The sequence below is a fragment of the Cottoperca gobio genome, chromosome 13 (genome assembly GCF_900634415.1).
Source record: "Cottoperca gobio chromosome 13, fCotGob3.1, whole genome shotgun sequence".
Lineage (NCBI taxonomy): Eukaryota > Metazoa > Chordata > Actinopteri > Perciformes > Bovichtidae > Cottoperca > Cottoperca gobio.
Genome location: NC_041367.1, coordinates 11,130,931 through 11,156,972, shown reverse-complemented (window position 1 = coordinate 11,156,972; position 26,042 = coordinate 11,130,931). Strand labels below are relative to the sequence as shown.

Here is a 26,042-nt window from a genome sequence, read left to right as displayed (position 1 = left end):
CTTGAGTGATCAGTGCGGGTCAAACAGTGACAGTAGATAGTGACAACCTGACGCAATCTCATATCATTAAGGCAAGAAACAGTGGTCATCAAAATATTCAACTGCACAGCGTAGAAAACCTCAAGTTGTTAAGATTTGAACTGGCACCTGACACGATGTCGCTTCCATCCAAACCATGTCCACCTGTCAATATCAACACCTTCCACCAAGTGGTTCAAACATGAAGGTGCACACCCACTACCTCCCACAATCCCTTGTCCCTCCGTCCTTATTCTTTGAACTCCCAGCCCCACCACCCAGCTGGCCCCCGGCGCACACACTCACTGTCTTGATCTCGGGAGGTAGTTAGTAAGGAGCTACAGTTATAGACAGGGCTTTCTTCAGGGGACACACTGGACATCCTGGCCTTGTCAGCTCTCCAGTAGCCTGTTTGGTAGGAGGGGAGGAGGAGGAGGACGAGGTTTACAAAGTCCACTTGCTTTTGCCTTTAATGCTCGAGGACAAGGAGCACGAATCGGCCGAGCTGCTGGCATGCTATGCTAGCTATTAGCACACAGGCGTGGTGCGTAAAGTGCATGCGAAAAGATGTTGGACACGTACAACAAAAGATAGACACATGCTGTAGTCTAGATTAAGAAGCACATGCAAGAAGAAACAGATTTGCAGATAGAGGAACACGCAGTACAGCAAAATGTGTGTCAGTCTCTATTTCTACAAGACGTCGTGAATGGGAATGGTAGTTGGATGCAAAGACAGATCTATACAACTAGTTGGCAGCATGGGAATCCATCTTCATTCCCGATGAGTTCCTCATAATCTCCACCACACAAACACACACTCAAATTAACAGCGTGCTCACTTTCAGGCATACACATCCACCCCCATGATGACATGAAGGACTGATGCCTGAAAGTTATTTGCAGAGAGCTGCGATGACTATGTTAGCAGAGAGAAAGAGAAGTTTGTTGATTGACAGAAGATGGATGTGATCAGACTTTCTGGTTAGAAGTGACCATGTCCGCAAAGACGCACACGAGCAGCAATTTCAAATAAATGTACACACGCAAACCATGCTGCAATACGTCAAAGCAGCAGCATGTGTGCACTAACCTCTCCTCTTCAGAGACTCAGCGATCAGGGCTGAGATGTGGATGTAGCACATGGCAGCCTGAAGGAAAGTCGGAAATATTACCATCAAATTGTATTCATTCAATCAAATAAAAGGCAGTTGTGAAGTTTCTGAAGTATGAGTTTCATAAAACGTTTATAACCTCTGAGAGATCGCCGTTGCGGACGTGAACCTTAGCCATGCTCTCCAGCCAGGTGCATCGAAGCTCGGGGGTGCTGGCGTAGGAGTTAGCCAGACTGTACTGAAGATCTACCAGCATCTCTGGATCCTTTTCATGCTCCTTCATTTGTGCTGTGGCCATCAGAACCGTCCTGATCCGTTTGGTCAGGTCCTTAACCTCAGCAGGGAATGGAGTGTTCTGCCGAAGAAGAAGAAAATGTTTAAACAAGAAAGTAGAATGAAATACCACTGCAAATCATATTCAATGATAATAAATCTCTTATATATCCTGCTATACCTTGAGTGGTGCATCTCCATTGGCAAAGTTATTGATGATAGCCAGGGACTGCTGAAATCTGGAGCCTCCAATGCCAGCATCTGCTATCAGCTGACTCACTGCCTTGATGACCTGATGTGGAAAACAGAGTGTGGAGTGAGGACGATGTCACGCTGAAACCATGATTCACAAAACACACAATGCTGAAATGATATTTGGTCTCACTGACCTGCAAATGTGAGCGGACTATAGACTTGCCCTTGGTAAACTCAAAGTTTTTTCTCATAAAAAAATACAGTAGTGCAGCTGCCTCCGTCTGGGTGGAGCTGGAACGATGGTTACAGCACTTGAGGATCTCATAGCACAGACAGCCACACAGGTCTGCCTTACCCTGGAAGAATGCACTGGGAAACTATACGAACAGAAAGAGAAGACAATGAAATAAGCAAAACAATTTGAATCTTAACATAAATGTTGTGCGATGACATGAAGCTTCCTGGACCTTTTGTACAAAGAGCCTGAGTCCAGCAAAGATATGCCGTAGAGTGGCGGTTGATTGGTTGATCTGAAAGAAGAGCAAGTAGGTGTCCAGCACCTTCTTCATCAGTACGTTTTGTCCTTCATCCAGCAACAGCTGCTTCTGTATGGATGGATGTGAAAAGTGAAAAAAACATTTCACCATCAAAGTTTCAACAAGTAACTTTCACGCACAGACTGAGATTCTTCTAGCCACCAGGTGGCAGTAGAGTAGCATTGGCATGGCTGTACAATGTGCATGAAAAATGTGCATGATTTAGAGCCTACACATCTACGAAAATTCAAAATGGACAAAAAAACGTTTGTAGATTTATTTTTGTTGCTGCTGGCGGCAGATGTGGAATTTCCTTTTTTTTGGGTTATGTTTTGATCAAGAAACAGAAACAAGAATGTGATTTGAAAACTCCCTGTTCAATTATATAGTAAATGTAACTTTATTATTAATATCAAAAGATAGAGTAGAGCAAGAGGAATATCAAAAGATTTCTTGTGTGATATACAACCTTTAAAATGGTGCGAAAGCCTCCCATTCAAACACATGTGTACGCATTTTCATGTTATTACAAAATCTAAAACTAAGCCTAGAGCTCAGATTAAACATAATAATATTAATATAAATTAAAAAAATATATATTAAGTGTGCGGTGTGAATTGTTGTTTCAGATGTAAACTATGAAAGGACCACAGACCTTGTGATGGTGGACAAAAAGCTCCAGTACATCCAGCACAGTGAGGGCCACCTCGGTGGACATGTTTGCCTCAATATCTGTAGGACTCAGTGTGTCCCCATCCTGAATATTCCCATCTGGAAACAGAATCAGATATGACTAACTTAAATCCATCTCAGTAACTTTATATTCATGTCAGTCAACATGTGTGTGTGTGTGTGTGTGTGTGTGTGTGTGTGTGTGTGTGTGTGTGTGTGTGTGTGTGTGTGTGTGTGTGTGTGTGTGTGTGTGTGTGTGTGTTACCTGTCTCCATCATATGCAGCAGCTTGGGGTTGGTGAGAGCATTCTTGCCCCTGATGATAGGCATGGTTTGGGAGCGAGCATGCCGGTGACCTTCCCCTCCAGATGACGCCATCCTGGAGGCAACAGCAGGGATCAGCAGTTGGTGTCAATCACGGTTCAATCACACGTTTATTGTAATCCTTGTTAAAATTGCACTGAAGTAAATGCACTGCTAAACTGTAGGCCAACCATCCCTCGAGATTTTTCACATTTTAGCAGGCAGTAATATATAAACGGCACCATGTCCCAAGGACGTGCTGTTATTGGGAGTCTAGTAACACATGGTAGTACAGAGACAGAGACAGAGCAAATCACACAACACACAGGTATGAGGAGGGGCATGCTGACAACACAGTTACATTCTATAACAAACAGTGGTCACATCAATGAATGAATATACACAGGAGAAGAATGTATTTATCTAAATCCAAGTGTTTTAGTAGGTTCAAATAGTCTGGAGCTTCTTGCTAACAAAGAAAATATTTACATTTTGAGCCAATCACCAGACATCATTAGCATTAAGAACAATTTCAGTAACCAAAGACTCTTTAAAAAGTTTAACTCTGTCATCGTGGCAGAGGTGTTTTCCTGGTGGAGGGTGATTACCATTGTGGGAAGAGACTTGAGGGATGAGAGGACTGGGATGGGTGGTTAGAGCCCTTCAGGGTGCCATTGGCCTGGGTGGACTGGGCCAGCTTTACTGCCGCTGCTAGCTTCCTGTTCACGAGCCAATCACATCAAAGCTAAAATGAGTTAACTTAGTTGAGACCAGCATTGTTTAGTGTCCATCATAGGTTCGGTGTGACTATGTGTGGCATCCTAATAGTTGAACATGCCTGCAATCAATTAAATGTGACCTTAGTGTAACTATTCAAATTGCAATACAGCACTATGTTTGCACTATTGTGACCTTGTTGCTTATTTGAAGTAGCTGGGTCACATTGTATTTCTGTAAGGCTAAGTGAAATGCTAAAAGCATACAGGATCTCCAATTTGACCTTGGCTTGATGAGAGTCGGCTAAAGTCAGAGAGAAAGATCAAACAACTCATACAGAGAGGGAGGTCAGCCAGATGGAAAGGTTAGTGGCGTGGCAGAGTCAATGATTTTAGTTTGCCATTAGCAGACTATTGTGAAATATTATATCAACTCGTGGTAGAATGTTAGTGGAGAGTAGAGGCTTGAGATCAGCGTTAACAGTGGACAGCGAGGAGATTAGGATGTATAGATGTGATGACAGTTAAGCTGCGCCGCAAATCAGCTTAGTGACAAGCAGATGTTCAACATTTCATATTCTCATGATACTTAATTGGAGCTCGATCATAAAATGACGACCAATCTACACAAAGCACTTGTTGCCTTGGCCAGTCAAAAGGAAGAGAACACAGCTAATGTGTAAGCCAATCAACGCCACCGCCTCAGAGCTCATTAAGCAGCAGGTGGAGTCGAGCCAGTCGTGAGGCAGGGCGTGGAGACAGAGGGCTACAAGGTCGACATGCAACATCAATGAGGAAAATGTGTTACAGGATGTAAAGTGGGAACAAAACATACAGCACCAGCATAAATAACACAGCGTAGTACAAAAAGGGTTTCTTCATGCAACAGAACATCAATAGCTGTGCAGTCAGTCACACTGACAATCCATTAACAGCTACAGCATGCACGGAGGGGGAGGGCATGAAGCATGCACTGTGGTGGAGACTACAACTGCAAGGTCGAACATGGAAAATACATTACAATTCATTGTTATTTGTTTGTGTCATGTAGTGCATATTGCATGAGTGTGACTGCTTTGCAGGGAAAGTCTCAAATATGGCTTAAGTTAAGGAAGTGAGGCTCCCTGCACCAACACACACTGAAACAGGATACATTAGAAGAATGTCTGGGATCAAACTCCACAGGCTAACTTAAAGACAACTTATTTTCTCAATCAGCTTCTCGTGAGTGTTGGAACCATACAAGAACACACAACCTTCTTCCAAATTTGGAATAGTTTTTGTTATTATAGGTTTCTGTAAAACGGTCATGTCATGTACATCCATGCCAACAATCAGGATTTGAATCAAACTGATAACTTATGCTTATGTTGGCTCCTGTCAATCACATTTGAAAATACCGAAGGCTGTTTCTGACTTTTACAACTGCTCTAATCATCATTTAATATTATAGAGAAATATAAAAAATTTGAAACCAATGTTTTCAGCAGGGCCTTTAATGACTGTTGTCTGATAGGCTGGCTGACTGATTGTCCTCTGAGCTTGCTGGCTGGCTACGCACTGCTAGTGTAATTCATCTCTCCTGAACTTCAATGGGTGCCAACACTGACTCAGCCAGGCATCAAAGAGCTAACAGAGAGAGACACTGAGACAGACACAGGCGTAAGACTGTGAATCCCCCATGGCTTGGTATTACAGACGAATGTTAAGTAGCTAGCAGCCCTAGATGGGCTCAACTGCGTCTGAGAGCGCTAGCTAGGCTTCCAGCTATCTTTTTTCTTTTAATGCCTCCACACACAGTAAAGCAGTGTGTTCTCCTAGTCTTTTGTTGGCTAACATCTCAGCATCTTATTGCTGAAAGGAAAAAGAGAGCTAATTTAATTAGCTGGGAGGAACCAGAAGATGGAGGAGTCTAGCAGTGCCAATGGCTCAGCTCCAGTAAGAGCACGAGCACACACACACACGTACACGCACGCACACACACACACACACACACGCACGCACGCACACGCACGCACACTAGCTAACAACCCCCATCCTGTGCTTGCCAACTACTACAGTACAATATCCAGCAGTGCTTTTCTCTCAACAGCAAGATCCAGGAGTTCCCCCTCCCCCTATCTTCCTTTTCTTCCCCCCTTTACCTCTTCCCCTCTTGAAGCTCGTCCCTGAGTGTGCACATGCATACAGAACACATATTAGTATTTCTGCCTGACTGTGTCGGACTTCATTTATTTTTGTGTGTTTGCACATGTGTGCGTGCGGTTACCTTTGCACATTCGCGTGTGCGCATGATTATATGAATTATGTAGGTGGGGGTGTTACAACCTTTGGCTGCAGTATGTATGGCGAGTTATAAAGCTGTTTGTCCCGTATATGCATCATTATAATAAATGCAGAAAGCAGTTGTCGGAGAAAGCAGGTGAGGGGCACAGACTCACCTGGCGATGTGGCGTTTTCCGAGGAACCTGAAGTGCTGAAGACACAGCCTGGAGAAAGGGAAAATGCAACAATATCTTTGGTGAAGGTTTGCTCGATTTTAAGTGTTTTGTAAGTTAAGAACACAGGACAAATTAAGCGCATGTGATCAAACTGAGTTGCAACAGCACAGTCTAGATGCTGACACAAACAGGAAACAGGCAGTTAATTAACTGCACTGTTCAGTGGAGAGGGAGCTCTCATTGGAATAACAGTCTGTTTTTCTCTCTCTTTCTCTTGCTGTGTCATTACTTTCATCTGTTCCCTTCTGGCTACAGTCTTCTCAATTATTCTCCTCTCATTCTACTGCCCCCATCCCTGTTTGTCTCAATGTTTTTTCTTCTCTCTTATCTCTCTCCTCTCTCTCTCTCTCTCTTCTCTCTCTCCTATCTCTCTCCTCTCTCTCTTCTTCTCTCTCTCTCTCTCTCTCTCTCTCTCTCTCTCTCTCTCTCCTCTCTTCTCTCTCTCTCTCTCTCTCTCTCTCTCTCTCTCTCTCTCTCTCTCTCTCTTCTCTCTCTCTCTCTCTCTCTCTCTCTCTGCACAGTATTACTATTCAGCCTAAAAGGACCTGTGGTAATTCTGCGCAATTAAAAAAGAAGAGCACTTACTCCAGGATGTTAAAGAAGTCTGAGATCTCCTGGTGAATGGCCCGGTGCCAGTAGGACACCAGCACATCTGGAAAAAGGAATCAAAAGACATCATGTTACATACCATGGCAGATGTCTTGAGGGTAAGCCAAGTGCCAATGAAAATGTTTATAGAGTCAGTATTTTTATACTAAAATTGTATTGGAGTGAAACGGGCACGTTTCAAAAAGTTACCAGTAATTAGTGTTTTAACCTGAAAGTGCAGATATATGATACAGAAAAAGCTATTCTCTAAATCTCCTGGTCCTCTGTTTATCACATGAAGTGTAACAGTACATATAATATTCCATAAATAGCATTTACAAACACAATTTGACAAGGCACTGGACTAGACTGTGTGAATCTTTGCTATAAATGTTTGTAAAATGTAATTTCTTACCTTCAGATATGGTTTTCATGATGTGCAAAAAGCACATGAGGAGACTGCGGGTCTCCGCCTGGTCCAGCTTGTCACAACGGGAACCGTAGCCTATGAGGGACTGCGGCCGTGCAAACTTAGAAGAGAGAAACAACCATACAGAAATATGGTCAGAGTTAGTATTGAGGTTGTAGCTAAAGGCCCTGTCACACGGTGCCGTATGGTAGAAACGTATGCTGGTGCATATGGAATATCGCTGGTGTACGTTGTTGAACGCTGAGGCCGTGAAACGTTGTTGAACATGCTCAAAAAAGCGTTTCACGGCCTCAGCGTGACACTGTGTGACAGGGCCTTTAGTTATGGTCTTCAGTATTTTGTTTATGTGATATGTAGGTTTTAGCAACCTGGAGGGAAACCTAAGATATAATGGTATAATATATATATAATATAAGTTATATAGCTGATATACAATTTTCTGTTTCAGTTTTACTACTTTTAGGCTGACAAATAATATATGAATTAAGGTTTCAGCAATTCTGTGCCCAAATGTTATTCAAGGAAATGTGGAGAAGCATCAAATATACCTTCATGTTGGGAAACTAAATGTACAGAAGATATGAACACACAACTTAATAATTTAAATATATGTTGTTATCTTTTAATCAGGAGATCTTTTTTGTTGGTGTCTAGCTAAAATGATCTAAGGGTGGAGGAAAGGGGATGCAGTATTTCCTCTTTTTAAGTGTTATTTCTTCGCCTTTATTACGTAGTATATAAAGAGGTGACAGGAAGTGAGGAGAGAGAGAGCGAGAGAGATGGCGGATGACATGCAACAATGTTCCCCGGCTTGACTTAAACATTGCAATTCCATGATTAGTCCGAGACCAGCAGGACGTCCCACGTTCAGTGTTTCTTTAGCTGGTATTAAAGCATTGAGTGAGTCCATCTGTCCACCATCAGTGGTCTAAAATAGAAGGCTTTTTTCTTCATACATAAATCATATATAATGTAGAATGTATTATGAATGACTCCCAGCGAGGAAGATGCACAGTGTATCAAACACACACAATGTATCTAAACCATTTAAGTTGCACATGTGCCAGCTGCTCCTCTGTCACAGAGGATCATATGGAGACTTAACACAGGAGGCGATGGCTCTTTAACTCTTCGCGTTGCTCACCTTCTCACAACCGTCCATCTTCTCACTGTTCCTGTCACTCGGGTTGGAGTCCACGCTGATCAGAGAGCCCCGAGAGTCTGCCTGGTTACCCGTGGCAACTGCCAAGGATGAGAAGGCTGGTGGGTGGGGGTGAGGGAGTGGGGGTGGTGTCAACAACAATGTCCTCATTCACACCGTTTGAATAGATAGACAACTACACGCAAGCACCTCACACACCGTTACCTGTGATGGAGTTTAGTACTTCTCTGGAAAAGGAGGCATCTACAGAGTTGCCATGGCGAGTAACGGGGATCACACCTCCCGCGACTACCCCTCCAACACTGAGGTCATCTCGAGAGCCCTGGTGGGGGTGCAGAGGAGGGAGAGGACTTATTTAAAAAGGAAAACAACAGCAAGGCAAGCAACATAAAAAAATATTTAACTGAAAATATCTAATTATTACTGTTCTGGTTCGTTTCCCAATGAAAGCAAACATTCAACTCGAATCATCCATCGATGCAGGCGTGTCAAACTCATTTTAGTCCAGGGGCCACATAAAGGCCAATTTGATCTCAAGTGGGCCGGACCAGTAAAATCACAGCATAATAACCTATAAATAACCACAACTCCAAATCTTTCCCTTCGTTTAAGTGCAAAAAGTACAAATACATTCTGAAAATGTTCACATTTAATGAACTATGTTTTTACAAAACATTATGAGCAACCTGACATTTCTTAAGAAGAAAGGTGCAATTTAAACAATATTATCAGTTTATAATTTACACAGGTCACAGTGTATCTACAAAGACACAACACATTTTGTCACAGGTATCTACAGTAGATAGAAAGATAGATCCCGAGGGAATTTTAGGAACAGTATTTTATTTTATGATCAAAACAACTAATCTTTACACTTTGCAAAGTCATCCCGCGGGCCGGATTGGACTCTCTGGCGGGCTGGTTTTGGCCCCCGGGCCGCAAGTTTGACACCCCTGATATACAGAATTCCTGAGCACGCTAATTTTTGTTTACAGTGTGGTGTAAATCACACGGGACAGATAGCGACATAAAGACCACATGTACGCCGTTCAGCAAGACTTTATGGTTTAGGCAGTATTCATGCAGTCACTGCAAACCTATAACATCTAAGGACGAGCGCCTGTGCTACAACGCAAGGTACAAAAACGTGTTAGTAATACAGTTAATGGGGGAGTAATACAGAAAATACATTCATGTATATTAAAGTACACGGTGTAATTGAGGAATGAGACTTTGTTGACAGGGTTAAGACTTATGTTGCTTGCCCTAAAGTATAATAGTGTCAAGCTGTGTTTAGTAGAATCCACATGCCTGGAATGCATTAGCATGTTCTCATAACTGAAAGAGCCAAAACTATTTACCTTCAAACACTGGAGGAATATGTATGACATGCACACAATCAACCAATACAATACAATTCAATCAATCATCTCATCTTTCATCTCGACTCTTACTTGGTCACTAGAAGTGAAGTAGATGGGGAAGAGGTCCCTGAGGAAGAATCGAGGCATGTTGTCCAGGATCAGGCCGTACAGAGGCAGGTAGAGAGATGCAATCCTTGCCTGCTTCTCCTGGAAGGGCAGCCAATGAAAGGAGGCATGGCATTTAAAGGATGCATATTCTATATCCAGTGACATTATCTTGTTACACCACAAGAAATCAACATTCTCTTTGATTTAAAAATATATTTAATATGTTTCCAAAGTCAGCCGACCCTGGCAAGAAATACAACATGTATATCTCTACAGTCTTTGGGTAGTCTGTAGAAAATGTCAGAGCAATTACATAATATTTAATATGTCCTGCCAAGAAAATGTTGTGGCCTTTTGCGAAACATGATTTTCCCTTTATTTGGCACACAGTTGACGGCCTTGACTACAGCCCTGCTGTTGTGTTGTGGTTGGTGGTATTTGGCTCTGTTTAACAGAGGGCAGATTACTGACTAGATCTGATCTGGAAACTTCCCATCATTCATTAGGACACCGTCTCTGCCGCTCGCAGCTGACACAAACAATCACATGTCAGTGTGTATGTGTGAGTCACGCAGGAAGAATTTCTACTTTGAGCTCATGACTCATTGTTCATGCCTTTTAGTAAGTTCCTCCCGTGTAAACATGTGTGCTGGCTACCTTGGTGGCATAGCGTGCGTCCAGAGAGTGTTTGGCCATGAGAGTCTTCAGGGTGGCCAAGGCTAGGTGTCTCAGGTCCTGCTCGTCCTGGAGCGCCAGCCCCAGTTCCCGTAGCAACAGTCCAGTCAGGAAGTGCTTCCTGCAGAACTCTCCAGTCAGGTTGTACTCGGGCACTGACACTGAGGAGAGACGGCATAAAAGAGTCACATTTTAAATGGAAATTAACTTAGCTGCACATGATTTAAATAATGCTTGTGTCAATATTTGCTTTCCATCGGGGAGTTAATTAATCCGTTTCTAAATAAATAAATCTGGTTACAGTGAGTAAATAATGTGACAAGCAAATCTTCCATGAATTTCATTATCATCATATCACTGTAGCACACACACACACACACCATAGCATCAACACACACAACATTACAGAGGAATGAGTGGACATATTTACCATGAGTATTTTGTGGCTCTGGGGATGAATGGTCTGAGATGGACAAATAGTCAGAGAAAGTGACAGGAAGAGAAAGAGAGAACGACAGAGTGTTAATAGACAAATGAGAGTGAGAGCTAATTGATGTATGATAGTTACCACATTAACACCGGTGGCACTGAACTACAGGGTATGACTCGGACACTTACCTGAGATGCGAGTGGAGGGTAGCGGCAGGCTGAGAGGAATGTAGTGTTCGTGGTTACACACCTCTCTCAAGAATTCAAATTTCCGCTCACACAAGACCTGTCCGGCACAAAAAGAATACATATTATTGCATTGTTTATATTTGTCTAGTTGCACATCATATCTATCGATTTATAATAAAGTCGTTTTTACCTTGCTGTCAGTGGCTGTGATCATGTTTATGTAGTGGCTAATCAGTTTGAATGTGAAGCCTCGGTCCATGAGAGTAAAGCAACGCTGCAAAGAGAAAGAATCAGCTAATGAGATAGTGGGAGACAGATCATGTATCACAAATGGAGGAATCAATAGGCAACAATTGTAAATGGAAACAATTTGCAGACTGTTTATACAGTTTGCATTGATCCCTCCCAGAGCAGTATACAGTGCTCACAGTATGTTCAGACACTTTACTGGTTTCCATTTAACATTATCGTTTCAATCCATGATGAAACAACACATTTTGCTCCCACCTTGACAAAAGCTGCCACAGCTAAGTTGGCGCTGCGTGTCTCTTCTGCCAGGTCTTTGTTTTTCCAGAAGATGTGTTCGGACACCGTCTCCACCAGGGTCTCCACGCGGCTCAGGTAGGATGAGGGGAAACGCTGGGGCCTCGGAAGCTGTAGGGACACGGGGTCAGCATAATATAATCATTTCGCTGTGTCCACGAGCATATTAAACAAATGCAAAGGAACTGTACTGTTCAATTTGATGTTTTTTGACAACGGGAGACACCAGACGCCAAAAGTAGAGTACGCCATTTTACCTTAAGCTTGTCAGAGTCGACCAAGTTTTGGGCCATGGACTTGACAATTAGCTCAAAGAAGAACCAGGAGAACTGAAACCAGGAGAGGTCAAAGTCAAGTCAATCTCAAGCTCCAATAGGTATCCTTCTAATCACATGGTTTTGTTTGAGAGATTTGCACTGAGTTACTTATTTTTCTAGGACCTTAGTGGCACAAACAACCATTTCCATAATAAAAAATAAAGTTTTTCCATTTTAGAATAAATTAACTGAATGGCGAGAAAGACAGACCTTTAGGACATTCCTGACTGCTGCCTGCTCATTGCTCTTCAGGTCAAAGGTCATCCCCTTAGCCAGCTCCTCGTGAACTGTCCTGAAGCCGTAGGCCTCTGACTTGAACACATACTACACACAGGGACAAGGGAAAAGGAGTCAGTTAAAGGTGCATACCAACAGTTCTTTTTATTATCGATTTGTTTTTTGAATGATGTTTTGAGCATATTTTTTTCCTTTACTGGAAAGAAACAGTAGAACGATAACAAGAAATGAGGGTAGGGAAACGGCAGATGTGTTGCAGTTCATGGTCCTAACTAGAGCTGCAGCGATTGGTCGAATAATTGAGAGGTTGATTGAAAGAAATTCAATTATTTGGATAATTAATTTAAAAAAAGAAAATCCCAAGTATTGATATTTTCTGGCTCTCTGTTGAGAGAATTGGTTAGTTGCAGCTCTAGTCCTAACCCCTAGGTCACTAGGGTGCCCCAATCTGCTGATTATTGTCTTGAATAATCTATTAATCATTGGTCTATAAAATGCTATTAAAAAATAAAAAATAAAAAAGCATCCTACTTCCATAATTTCCTTCAGCCCAAGATGATGTCTTAACATGTCTTGTTTGTGCAACCAACAAACCAAAACCCAAATATATTCAGTTTATAATGACATAAAATAGAAAGAAAATCCACACAATTGGGGAGCTGGAACTTGGAAGTGTTGTAGGGAACAAAGTCTTAAAAACAATTAATGGATTTTTAAAATACTTGTCTGATTTTCTATTAATTTCTATTTCCATTACCAACAAGTCAATGAATTGTTCCAGCTCTAATATGTACTTATACACACAGTGGTAGTGGACAAAACGGCTAATTACATTTAAAAACTGCAGCATATAAAAGGTTTGATTCACATTATATTCACGCGTACAACTCAATTCATGCTGCAGTGATTTGAACCCCCTCTTTCCTCCCATGTCAGTGAGCATGCATGCACACACACACACACACACACACACACACACACTCAGCAGTTTAAATTGGGCACCTCTACTACTGAACATCATGCCAATCTGTTACTATGGCAACACTGGTTCCATTAGCTGTGCTCGTCCTTCCCCTCCCACCATTCGTCTCTGCCACTGCCTCTTCAGGCGCTGCAGTTTTCCTTCAATGTGGCCAACATGAAACAGGTCTTGTGGTTTCTCCTGCTCTCTTCTCTAATTCTCTTTCTGATTTTCCCCCCCTAAACAAACACGCCTTGTGTTTCTGATTGAGCGAGCTGAATGTCCTTGTTTGCCTCCTACTCAATCACCCTTTCTTCTTATTCTTCTCTCCCTAACTTCTCTGTTTGTGTTTGCACAGTTTTCTGGGCACGTGGCCTTAGCCACACTCCTGCTGGCCCAAACACACGCACACAAACACACACACACACACACACACACACACACACACACACACACACACACACACACACACACACACACACACACACACACACTTAAATAAACATACACACATACAAACACATAAAGCCTCAGAAATGAAATAGTCTGTGCAAAGATTCCACGCCTTCATAGAAGACAACAGCCTTCATAATGATCATCATATGATCATCCTGAGCACACGCATACAAACACACTTTATTCCAAGGATTGCTACTAGCACACCATCTTGTTGTTGGTATATACGGTACGTTATTATACCTTGATGTAGGAGTGCAGGTAGTGATCCAGGTTTTCTTCATGGCACTTTGCAACAATGTGGACCAGCACTCTGCAGACACAGAAACAAAGAGTTTTATCTATTACAGCTTTTATCATGAAACAATGTAACTCTATCAATTCTTAATATATTGGATTTATCAACACAAAAAATAAATTATATATATACGAATGGGATAGGGTGTTTTAAACAGGAATATTAAACACTACCCTCACTGTGTGCTTTACCACATTCACTGAGCCCCCACCCTCATTTGAGTCCAGCTGTTATGGACATTGTAGTACCACTGCCTACCTGGTGGTGGCAGTAGTGACCTCATCGTTGTCATTCTGAGTCAGAACCTTAAACAGCTGGTTAAAGAGCACTGGCAGAAATCGGATGATCACTGGGATCCTCTCCATACTGAGAAGACCCTGGAGAAGGATGGAAAAGAGGCGTAGAAGGAGAAAAAAGGTGGAGAAGTTAAAGAAGGGTGGAAATAAATAAGAAACATAAACCACAAAAAGGCAAAAAACTAAATTATGTTTGGCATACAGTAATGTTTGCACTGATTAGACATGTAGCAGTGATCAGTAGTTTTGCAAGGCTTTGGTTTTTGTCTTGGTTTTATAGTGTCTTTTCTCTGACCTTCAAGCAGTTGAGGAAGTTGGAGGTAGGAGGTAGCGAGAGGTCCAGCTCTCTCTTCTGGCACTGCTGGAAGAATCGGTTCAGGTGGGGGTCCTGGCACAGAGGGAAGAAGCCATGAATATCAGCACTAAGCATCTGTAATAATACTTACTGGACTGGTTTCCTTTTAAGAAACATTTAATCCTAAAATGTGAACTTCACCACATCACTATGTTAGTCAAAATGTCATCGGCTCAGCATAGTCACAAACAATTCAAGTATTTTAAATAGTTTCAAAAAGAACATCAAATAAAATAAGTGTATTATGGCTGATGACTGTTCTGTGGAGGCCAATACACTAAATAATAACACTATATAGTAAGTTTGGTTGTTCCGTGCAGTACTTTGCAGTGGTATCAAGGAGAGATGTATATCTATTAAATATCCATTGATCATTTTGAAAATCATCTTAAGAGCTGTTTTCTCTTTAACTTTTTGAGTTGTAATTATGACAACTTACTGTTTTAAATGTATTTATTCTATTTCTAATTTGTCTTTAAAAGCAATTCAAAATGTCCTTTAAAAATTAAAAAATTGTCTTTTATAAAGTATTGCAAGTGAAACAATGGACATTAGCTGATCCGATTTACAAGCCACCAGCCAATCAAGAGATTGCTGTGTAGCACTGCAAACATCCTCTCCTGGCAATGTGGGAATGGTCCATTTCCGTTTCATGTCCCACACCACATGAGAAGAAGTTGCCACTTATACTTTCCACTAATCCTTTAATTTGCTTAGGGACTTCTAAATTGTCATTTTATGTCCATTTACTGTTCCACACAAGCGGACCCCATTCATTTGAATTCTACAGGAGAAAGCTGAGATGGAACAGCTCAGAAAACAGAAAATGGCCGATTACCTCATTTTGGGGTTAAGTGTTCCTTTAAGGCTGAGACCTGGACAGTGCATGTCCTGATTCTGGCTTATTTTAATAAGGATGTAGTGGCTGAAACAATGGGTAGAAAACCAGACATCTATCCATTTTCTATACGGCTTATCTTGTTCAGGTTCTTGTGACGGCCTTCACAGAGCATACCTCGGACACACTGCCAGTCCATCACAGTATCAGTAAGTCAGTAAAAACAAAGAAAGCGAGGGGAGACCGCAGACACCTAGATGATGGTGTTACCTGAGTGTATACTGTGGAGACAACATTGGTTGACAGTTTGAAGATAGCTTTTCCTCCATCGACCCATTTCACATCTGCTCCATTCTGTATAAGAAAAAGAAAAGACATCTCGAGTCTCACACCAACTCAATTCATCATATGCTGTAATTCTTCATATAATCCTCTTCTCCCAAATTAACCTGTTTATTATTCAGCAGTATTTGTAATATTTATACACCCTGTGCCTTCCTCCCTCTCACCTTGGTGTTGCTGGCTTCCTTGATGGCCAGATATCCAGACGGCAGGTTACAGGAGACAGGGACGCTGAAGTCCTGGGATGAAAGACGGCCTTCTTTGAGGAGAGGCAGCCAAGAATAGCCGACTAAAAAAGGCACAGACAAATACAAAAGTACTGCAAGGTGGACAAGACCAAGCACAAAACAACCCGCTATGAATACATAAATACAAGTTCAATTAAATTACAGCTTCAGATCGACCAAGAACTCACCTGGAGTCTCCAGGGTTTCTTTCCTCTTAGCATTCGTCTTGGCGTTGATGTCACAGGTGACGTGGTAAAAGGAGAAAAGAAGGTGGTGCTTTTCATGAAGTTGAGTAGGAAGTTCAATCTTCACCTGGGGACACAACAGCATGTAGCGGGTTATATCATGGGCTGCAAGGGATGCAGCAGATTGTTAAGTTTTCTGTAAACCTGCCTACAGACCTACTGACTAGGGAAAAAATAAAATCCTCTTCTAGGCTCTAATGATATCTATGTGATGATTCCTTTACCTCATCGTAGAAGTCGGGATTCTGGGAGTGATGCAGGACTGTGGAGCAGGCTGCTGTGGTGAGGACTGGCTCTCCCGGCTTGCCATAGATGCACTGCAAAAACAGCAACAGAAAAAGTTACAAAAGAAAGTCAGACTCAGCCAGTTTCTCACGAAAGACAGAGTTTAACTGGAGTCGTATAAAAGACAATAAATGTCCCATCAGCATGTTTGAGGAGAGCATTTTTACCTTTAAAGGTTTGGCAACTTCTTCGTCCGAGCTGCGGAACTCCACATAGACTGAAAGGTTACGAGCCTGCAAACAAGAGGACCATTGTAACATTAATAATTGCTCACATATAAAAGAAACAGTAAATAATAAAAGCATATGAAGTATGTAAAAAAACCAAGAGGCATGTTGTTGGTGATTCGGGATCTAAGGCTAATGAATATACACCTTAGCGAAGCTCTTCTGGCTGTCATATTTGAGGTGTTTAGGGTAGACGTAGATGTGGTTTCTGTACACCCGGTGCGGCTGCGTGAACTTGGTGCTGTCCTGGACAAACTCCTCCACCTCCACAGTTGGCGGGTGTTTGCTCAGCTCCTCAAAGGGCTTCACCGGCACACAGGAGGATGTCACACAGTCTGAAAGCACAGGAGAAAAAAACGATTTTCAAACACATGGAAGAGTAGAGAAATAGAAGGAGAGGAGGAGACAGAGAGACAGCAGAATGGGAACATGAATGAACGCAGACAGAGGGGAAGTATTGCCTAAAAGAAAAACATACTAGGATGCTCCAATGGAACATAGTCCGACTGCGATTTCCAGCAACCCAGGAACAGTCTGCAGTTTGCTGGTCTTCTCAGCCCTGCACACACAATTCAAATTCAAATTAAATAGCGTAAGAACTGTTTATCTTGCCTTGAAAGAGCCTAAGTGACCAACAGACTGCATTACCTCTTGTACTCAGATACCAGCTTAATCAAGTCATCTGTGGAAATCTTGTTGCTCTCCTGTTTGAAGAGAGGAGAGAAACGAGACTCCCTGTCTAGTGCCCCGTGGTTGTCCTTAAACACTGACCTACAATAGAGAGAAAGAGACGTTAGCTCTTGTGGAAGGAACATGGCAGGTCAATCTTTGAAATGTTTAGACAACTGAGCCTCCAAACAGGAGCACTGACCTGACAGACCAGGCAAATGGCATGCGGTACTTTCCCAGTTTACTACAGAACTGTTTGTTGGATTTCAAAATCTTCTGAACACTCTGTACAAGCAGAGAAAGAAGGACAGAGGGGAATGTTAGCGAGACACCACAGCTGATTTTATTTTTTAAATACAATGAGAATTGATTAGCCTTAAAATTCTAATTGTCCTACAGAGTGACAGACTAAATCAGAGGTTGTCCAATACAGGCAGCAGGTTGAACGTCTGATGATTTACTTTAAACAAGGAGCTCATGGAGAACTACTAGCGGGGAAGCCAGGAAATGTCTTGGATAGGATGTTGGAAAAACCTCATATCTAAACTATCTGACTAACATTCAGTGACGAAGATAAACCATTTTGTGTTTGAGTGGATGAAGCCATTTCTCGTACAATAAAGGCCCTAACAGCATGTTTCATGAGACATTGTTCCCAGCTTGCTTTGAGAGATAAGACAATATAAAAGGTTAACCTCTGTGTTGTTGGTCAATCATACAACATAAATTAAATTAAAGTGTAAATGACCAAAGCGATGAAAAAAGTGACTTTCTGACCTTGCTGGAGTCTGTATGCTTGATATAAGGTTCTGTCCCACAAGCAATATTTCCCATCAGCACCTTTTCCACTCTTGCCACCATCACTATGTCTGTGTGGGGGTTAGTGACTGAGAAGATGGCCTGCATGGAGAGCATAGGAAAGGAGTTATTCTACATGTTAAATGCAGAGTAAGGGATCTATACCTATGTGACATACTGCAGGAGTAACATTCTAGTACCTGTTTGGGAAAGCATAGCCAGTGCTCCAGGTCCAGGCCGAGGCAACAATCTCCTGGCTTCTTCTCAGTGGGAGAGCTCAGGCCATTCTCCTGACCTCCAACCCCCGTCTCCGGACCACCTGTCCCGTTACAGCAGCCTCCGATCATCTGACGCACAGCCTCGTGGTTGAGGTCGACGTGGAAGTCTGCGGACACCTTTCTCCCTTCTCGTACATCCAGCAGAGCCAGAGACACGAAGAGGGGCTCAATCTGGTGGAGCAGATTCAGCTCAGTCACTCTCATTGTCGTCGCTACACTTAGCCCGTTTCGACATGCTTTATCATATTTTCACAGAGACGTGCTAATGCAGAAATCAGTATTGAAGCACGTGTGGGTAACTGTCTGAAAATGTAAAAGGCACGTGTTTTCTAATTCTCACATTAGTGACCGGTCCTGTTTCACTCTCGTTGATGCAGCCCTGTAGCATGAGGTTGAGGGATCGGCAGGTGATCATAAACCTCCTGCCTAGTTTCTCCTCAAACGGACGCACTGGTGCGTTCTCAACTGACGAATGCTCGGTCCGCGGGCTCCTCAGAACCTGTGGTTGGTGAAACACAGTTGACAGAATTTTACTGATGAGATCTGGTTAAAAACTGCAGCAACATGACAAACAATACATTAGATTAATGCCATAAAGGAAGAACATGCATGAAGGTAAAACAATGAATTCTTCTTTATACATACAGGAGTATCAGGGTCCAGCGAGAACAGGTTCAACCTCTCTTCTCTCCTGGCACAGCGAATTCCCTCATCTGTCTCAGAGATATACTGTCAGAGAAGAGACAGAAAGAGACAGTCAAAGAACAACTTGAGGCACATAATGAATAGCTCATCATGAATTATGATATCAGCAAAAACAACAAGGTTTTTCTTGTGAACCAGGACAGTTATGTTTACGTTCAGGGCTTCTCACAGAAATGCATTGTGGGTATTCTTGAGGCCTATAAAAACATGACAAATTCCCTCCTTATAAAATATTTACAAAGCCATCTTTTTGAATATTAGGATATTGGCACAGTCTTATTGTTTCCTGTCTTTTTCTGACACATTGCTACAGTTTCTACCATTACTGTTGATCAATGGAAAAAAAAAATCAGGAATTGGAATTTATTGTTTCGCTTGTGTGTGTACATTTGCAGCCTCATGTACACGTTATTGTAAAAAACAAAATCCAAAGGGTACTTTTAAATAGACAGTTGTGTGCATGCATGCACAGTTAATAGTACAAGTGATAACTGCAGGCAGTAGCAGCAGAGGTGTATCATTGTTTGAAAGAAAAGAGTTTGAGCCTACCTTTGCTAGCTCTGGATTGATGCCGTTCTCTGTAGTAGTGTCCTCATTCTCCTGTAAACAGCAGTCACTCAGCGACAGGTCGAACACATCTGGAGAGAGAACAAACACAATCAGGACTCCTGAGAGTGACTTCGGTTTATGAGCGATGACACCGAGTGGATGGGAAAGTTTATCTAAGCGGTCCATTTCCCAAAAGGTTAAAGGCCATTTTCACATTTTCTAAAATAGGTTCAGCAGTACACTAAATACACACCAACGGAGTCAGCGGACACATATCCATCTCAGAGTGAAATATGACTCCATTTGTGGTATTTACGAGCAATAAGGCAGGCAGGCTTCTTCAGTGCCCAGAGCAATTCTTCTCAAAGGCCATGCTGAACAAAATGGCTCATTAGTGGTAGGTCACCACACGCTTGCAGCCTAATTTAGAGGCACCACGGAGCCATGACGGCTAAGGCTATTACATCATTCCACCGCTTTTCACTGGGCCAAGTCTCAATGCTCTGTCGGTGTGTGTTATGTTACAGACTGTAATCCTATGCCGAAACTCTCCCAGAGCTGGCACATAAGGTCCAGTTTAATGAATTATGCTCCCATGTAAAGTTTCTTTTAACAAAAAGGTTGATGTATTAAACAAAGGTGGAGTCACTGGTTGGCGTCAGGCTTCATTTCCTGTTCGTGATGTTATTGATTGAGCCCCAAACTAGCTGAACTACCCCACAAAGGTCATAGCAAGATGGCAGATATAATGTAGTTAGAGCAAGTCAGAGAGAGAGAGGAGAAGGTTCCATTTTTGCTGACATCGAGTATGAAATCTTCCTCTCTTGAGGGCACCATGATTTATACATGTTTTGGAATCCTGCTTAAATTTCCTCTCCTTAAATACCCCTTTCGCCACTAAATTACCATTTGTGCTTACATCCCCTTTGCTCTTTCCAACTAGTCTTCAGTTCCCTCTCTCGACATCCCTCGTAAGTAGACTTTGTGTATTCCTAAATACAATAACAGAGCCGGTCTCACCCTGCCGATGGTCGGTGAGGTCCAGACTCTTGCGGTCAGGAGCGGGACCGTCGTGGGGACTGATCTGTAAGATGCGGTTCAACGTGCTGATCCACTCTTCCATGTCCTGCTCGCTCTCCGCGGCCAGCACGAAGTACGTAACCTCGTTCATCTTTAGCTCAAAGGCGTGTTTCCTCAGACGGTTATTCTACAGGGGGATGAATGGAAGGATGGATAGGATAATGTGGTTACACACTGAAACCAGAGCTTGGTTTGGTTTTTGGAAAACTTGACTCTTCTTCCAGATGCAGTTTTCTAATGTACTGTATGTGAATTATAAACTTAGCCTTCCTTGGCTTGGTTTCTGGATGTCGAATCAATAAAGAAACTCTCTCTAAAAATACCTAATACATCAGAAAGCATACAGGTAATAATTTCTCTTCACTGTTTTTTAACAAGACACATTCAATCATAACAACTGTAGCTTTAGATAGATGGATGGATCATTTCACAATAATAATAATAATAATAATAATAAAAATAATACAAAACTGCATACACGTACAGTATAAAAACACAATAAATGGAAAAGCTCATTTCCATTTTGTCCTTGTAACAAAGAGGAAGCTGCAACTCCCAAAATACACATCCAGTAAATGCAGCAAATACTGTAAATTAAGAAGGTTAAATTCCCCCAAAACTAAACACTCCCTTAGAAGTGACACAATAGTATATTGACTTGGGCGTGTGATGCCATTAACATGATCATGCTACAAGTCACAGTTTACAACTATGTTCAAGTTCAAGTTTAAGTTTATTGAGAAGCTTGCACTCAGTGGCACTCTCTGCTTTACAAAAGGAAACACAACGTCTCCTCGTAAAAGATAATAACTATTTTCTCTTTATCCTTTAGTTTTGGGGTTGCTCTAATGAAGGTCTTTGTGAACCCAGGAGATTAAATATTTGATGCAATGGATTAAAGTTTAGATGTTATGCTTTTCACATCCAGCACATTGTTGTTTTGTGCAGTAGTTTTGAAGGGATATTATTATATTACTCTTAATATACAAGTATATATACTGTATGTATAATAGAGTGTATATCGTGTTGCGCTCTTACTAATATGAATGTTTTAAAACCCACCTGGACCACACCAGTGCACGAGTCAAGGAAGATGCACCCTTTGGGCTCCTTGGAGATCTTTTCGTCTTTGTAGAAGTTCATGATGTAGGAGTTGTCCGTCAACTGGGTGAGCTGAAAATATCTCCTCTTGAACGACTGCACAGATAGAATAAGTGCAAACACATTAACCTTGTTTAAAGGAAAAAGTCAAAGGCAACTCAGTATTTAGGCTGTGCACTAAAATGACCCAAAAACATAGTAAGATTATTATTCCTTAAACTACAAAACAGTAATTATTGTCATATGTTGATCATTCACAAATATGTCATCAATAGGAGCTACAATTAAACTAAGTGTACCAGATCAGAGAGCAAGGTGAAACATTTCAGCTAAAAAGAGGGGGACATCTGAGGGTCAGGGTGAAAGAGCTCGACAGAAAAGGCACGAAAAGGGAGAGCATCAGACGTTTCCTCACCCGAACAGTGATGCTATTGTTGACAGTGCTGTTAAAGTTCCCTTTGTAGAGCCAGCCTGACCGAAACACACCGATCCCTCCTCCACCGCCACCACCACCCCCTCCTCCTTTGGACGAGGACAGGGAGGTGGTATCCTGTAAAACATAAATATGGTCAGTTGTAATTACATTAGCTTTCCATTCATCCCTCTGACAGAGGAGCAGAGGATCAATAGAGAAAAGGAGACTTTCCAAGACTCAGGGTGGCCATTTGCCAGTCAAATTGTGTACACAAACAATGTCCCACTGAGCTAACTGCTCTCACAAAGTATATTTTAACAGCTTTAAGGCCGTGTTAAACTAATTTAAACAGGATGTATCCAGTGTGTAATGCATTCATTCTAAAAGCATTTGTCAGAAGATGGTCATTACTGACCTCATCCTTGTCAATGTCCTCGTGGTCGATCTCAAAAGAATGGGACGGCAGCTTCTCTGCTTTGTACAGTTTCCTATAAAGGAAAGGGGAAAAAGAAAAATGTGGAACTCTGATAATGAAATGTATTGATGGAAAGAGAAAATGATTTCAGGAATTTAATTAGTCCACTCTATTTGAGTGGCGCAAATGAGTGTGGGTGGCTGACTCTGCTCCATCGTTCTCTGTCAGGAGTCGACAATAGGTAGTCCTCACTCAATCCCGCTCCACTGATTTCACATGTCGACCTGTCTTTGTGTGTGAGCCATGGGATAAAATGCCTTTGTGTGTGTGCTGTGAGCTGCAGACAGCCAGGCTGCAGTCTTCAGAGGGTAACACTGGAACCACCCTTCGCTAAAAGTCACACAGTCGTAAAAGCTGCTCTCCTAAAAGGGTACTATGTTTAGAAGATTTCTGGTGATCGTGGGCTGGCCACTGACAGAGGAATGCTAATATTGGCCAACACAGATGAAAAACGCTCCACTCAATCACAGCGGTGACAACCACACATATACAGTAGCTGCAGATTCCCATTGTACTATGGTTTCCCTGGTGTATTACACTTCAACCTGTAACTTATAACCCTACAGTTTATGGTTGGTTAGCTTGTCAGCCTTATAAACAAACAATGTACCAGTAGTGCTGTTATGCTAATTCAACAGTTGCAAAGAGACAACTAAAGTTGGTACGATTGTGCTTGGGTTTAAGCTGCATTTCACGTTATAGTTCACCCTGGATGTCAGTTCAGAGGTCAGAGGTCATGTGAACTGACGGAAAGAATACAGTGGCAACCCAGGGGACAGAAGAGGAACATTCCTGTGGTCGAGAGCAGTAACTGCAGGGCTGCTCTGGGTCGGTCCCACTGGGACTGACACGACTCCAGTTGACTGACTGACAGACTGATTTAAATAAATGACTGCTTGACTAAAAGGGTGTCCGACAGGATGACTGACATTTAGAAAAGGGATCGAGGGAGCACTGAACGTTAACATTTGAGTGGAATTTCCTTAGTCTTCCACTCTGACTTTCTTTTTCTCTCAACACCTGCCAACATCTTGTTCTTGTTAACCTCCCGCCTCAGTGTAACACATTGTGGTTATCCTTGATGTTAGGGACTACTTCTGGGTCTGGTTGTACATAAAGGAAAGAAATCCAGCATGACTTTAATCAAGTCAGAAAGTCAAACAAATCTCAAGCTGCATTTGTTTAAACTTACATACAATCATACATTGCAAAATAATGTTTAAGATTAAAACTGTACATTAGAAAATATGCTAAATAAATGCAAACACAAACCATGCCTACATACAATTGTCTAATATTCAAATCAAGAGCTTAGGCTAGCTTTTTCCCCCTGCTTCCAGTCTTTATGCTAAGCTAAGCTGACCATATCCTGGCTGTGACTTCATATAGAGGGATTCGAGTGGTATCAATTTTCTTCTTCTACTCTCCCAAAGTAAGTATATTTCCCAAAATGATTAACTATTCCTTCGAATCCTATACAGCAGGCACAGTAGATAAGGTTGCTAAGTAATGTGTATTACCTGGGCAGCAGGCGGTAGTCTCCAGCGTACTCGTCATACTTGAACTGGACCACATTTAGCTCAGAGTTGTAATACTTGCAGGCCTGGAGGAGAGGAAGGAGATTAAGTTCAATATGATTAAATATTAACTTTCTATAATGATGGCCTCTCTGGGAGACCTGGGGCAGCTGGAACGACTGCAGACAATGAAGAAAGCTACACCACAGTGAAAATACAGCCTGATATCAGCTCTCCTGAGGCCTAGTTACTGATGTGCATTCTGGGATTCATCATTAGAGTATCTACATTTTAAAAAGGAAATGAATTCGGACTCTGTCCCCAAGGAATCTGCAAATAAAGATATCATTACATCTTAATAGATTTCTTGTCTGTCTCAAGGGTTGAAATAGTACTCTGCCGAGGGTGCTCTCACTGTCTGTCTCTCTCACACACACGCACACACACACACACACACACACACACACACACACACACACACACACACACACACACACACACACACACACACACACACACACACACACACACACACTCTCGTGTCTGCTTGTTGAACGCTGTGTCGCTGTTTTCCTTCATCCATTTGTTTAGGAAGATCTTGATCTTTTGTCACAAATTATAAACAGACCAAACATATTATCAGCTACAATATCAACCTCAGACAAGAGAGCACTCACACACACAACACAAAGAAAAGTCAGACGAGTCTCCAGTGGACTGTGACAGTACTGTCTGGGGAGTTTCCGTCTACTCAGGGCTCATTTCAGATCGACCAGCCATAATCTCAGGGGCTCAGTGGAGAAATAATATCTGAAAGCCCGAGCCTACACACACGCACACGCACACACACACACACACACACACACACACACACACACACACACACAAAAACACATCAAGATATGCACACACATCTGGTTTATTTTAGAGTCACGGTAAAATTGCTCCACCGTTATCAGGATGTCCTATATTAACAGCCTAAACTGACAAACGTAACCACCGCCAACCGGAACCTTCCACACCACAGCGGCTACAGTTAAGTCCTGTACACACGAGGATATACAGTATGTGAAAACACACAAGCACACACACACACACACACACACACACACACACACTCCTTACCTGTCTGACCAGCAGACATTCAGCCTGTAGTTCTGCCCCTTCAGGAACAGTCGACTTGAGAGTCCGTCTCTCCTGAGGCACAGTGGATACCTGGAGGGTTAAAAGGATCGAGAAGGAATCGTTACACAAAAGATATGTAGGGATCCACCGGGGCTGAAATAAAAAAATAACTCCAATAACATGAAAAACAATATTAAGGGATCAAACATTAACCACCAGGGGGAAAAGAGCAGCCATATTTAGTAAGTAACAGGACAAGATGTGTTGTGATCTTCCATCTATCCATACATCTACTCTCTAAGACACTCATGGCTCCCAGAGATATTTCTCTGTATACACAGACATCGTTCAGTAATTACACCATTGTTTTAAATCGATATGCATTATACAAATTGATGATGAGTTAAGTGGAGTGGAGAAATACAAAATGG

General features: G+C 42.2%; 1 protein-coding gene across 1 annotated transcript in view; it reads right to left on the bottom strand.

Moving 5' to 3' along the window:
* The window catches only part of dock10 (dedicator of cytokinesis 10), a 42,254-nt gene that overhangs the window by 5,894 nt on the left and 10,318 nt on the right, over nt 1–26,042 (bottom strand). The window contains 46 exon segments of the mRNA XM_029445732.1: nt 325–426; nt 1,111–1,168; nt 1,272–1,487; nt 1,587–1,697; nt 1,795–1,977; nt 2,068–2,205; nt 2,792–2,907; nt 3,074–3,186; nt 3,719–3,829; nt 6,268–6,315; nt 6,913–6,979; nt 7,331–7,445; nt 8,490–8,605; nt 8,712–8,829; nt 9,962–10,078; nt 10,637–10,815; nt 11,085–11,117; nt 11,273–11,369; nt 11,463–11,546; nt 11,780–11,926; nt 12,073–12,144; nt 12,343–12,456; nt 14,030–14,099; nt 14,343–14,461; nt 14,676–14,768; nt 15,844–15,927; nt 16,083–16,204; nt 16,331–16,454; nt 16,612–16,704; nt 16,840–16,905; nt 17,047–17,234; nt 17,378–17,402; nt 17,404–17,458; nt 17,548–17,670; nt 17,771–17,853; nt 18,346–18,468; nt 18,567–18,815; nt 18,985–19,143; nt 19,290–19,373; nt 19,899–19,987; nt 20,919–21,105; nt 22,041–22,175; nt 22,495–22,629; nt 22,910–22,982; nt 24,490–24,572; nt 25,612–25,701. Of these exon segments, the coding sequence (XP_029301592.1) occupies nt 325–426; nt 1,111–1,168; nt 1,272–1,487; nt 1,587–1,697; nt 1,795–1,977; nt 2,068–2,205; nt 2,792–2,907; nt 3,074–3,186; nt 3,719–3,829; nt 6,268–6,315; nt 6,913–6,979; nt 7,331–7,445; nt 8,490–8,605; nt 8,712–8,829; nt 9,962–10,078; nt 10,637–10,815; nt 11,085–11,117; nt 11,273–11,369; nt 11,463–11,546; nt 11,780–11,926; nt 12,073–12,144; nt 12,343–12,456; nt 14,030–14,099; nt 14,343–14,461; nt 14,676–14,768; nt 15,844–15,927; nt 16,083–16,204; nt 16,331–16,454; nt 16,612–16,704; nt 16,840–16,905; nt 17,047–17,234; nt 17,378–17,402; nt 17,404–17,458; nt 17,548–17,670; nt 17,771–17,853; nt 18,346–18,468; nt 18,567–18,815; nt 18,985–19,143; nt 19,290–19,373; nt 19,899–19,987; nt 20,919–21,105; nt 22,041–22,175; nt 22,495–22,629; nt 22,910–22,982; nt 24,490–24,572; nt 25,612–25,701 (5,107 nt within the window).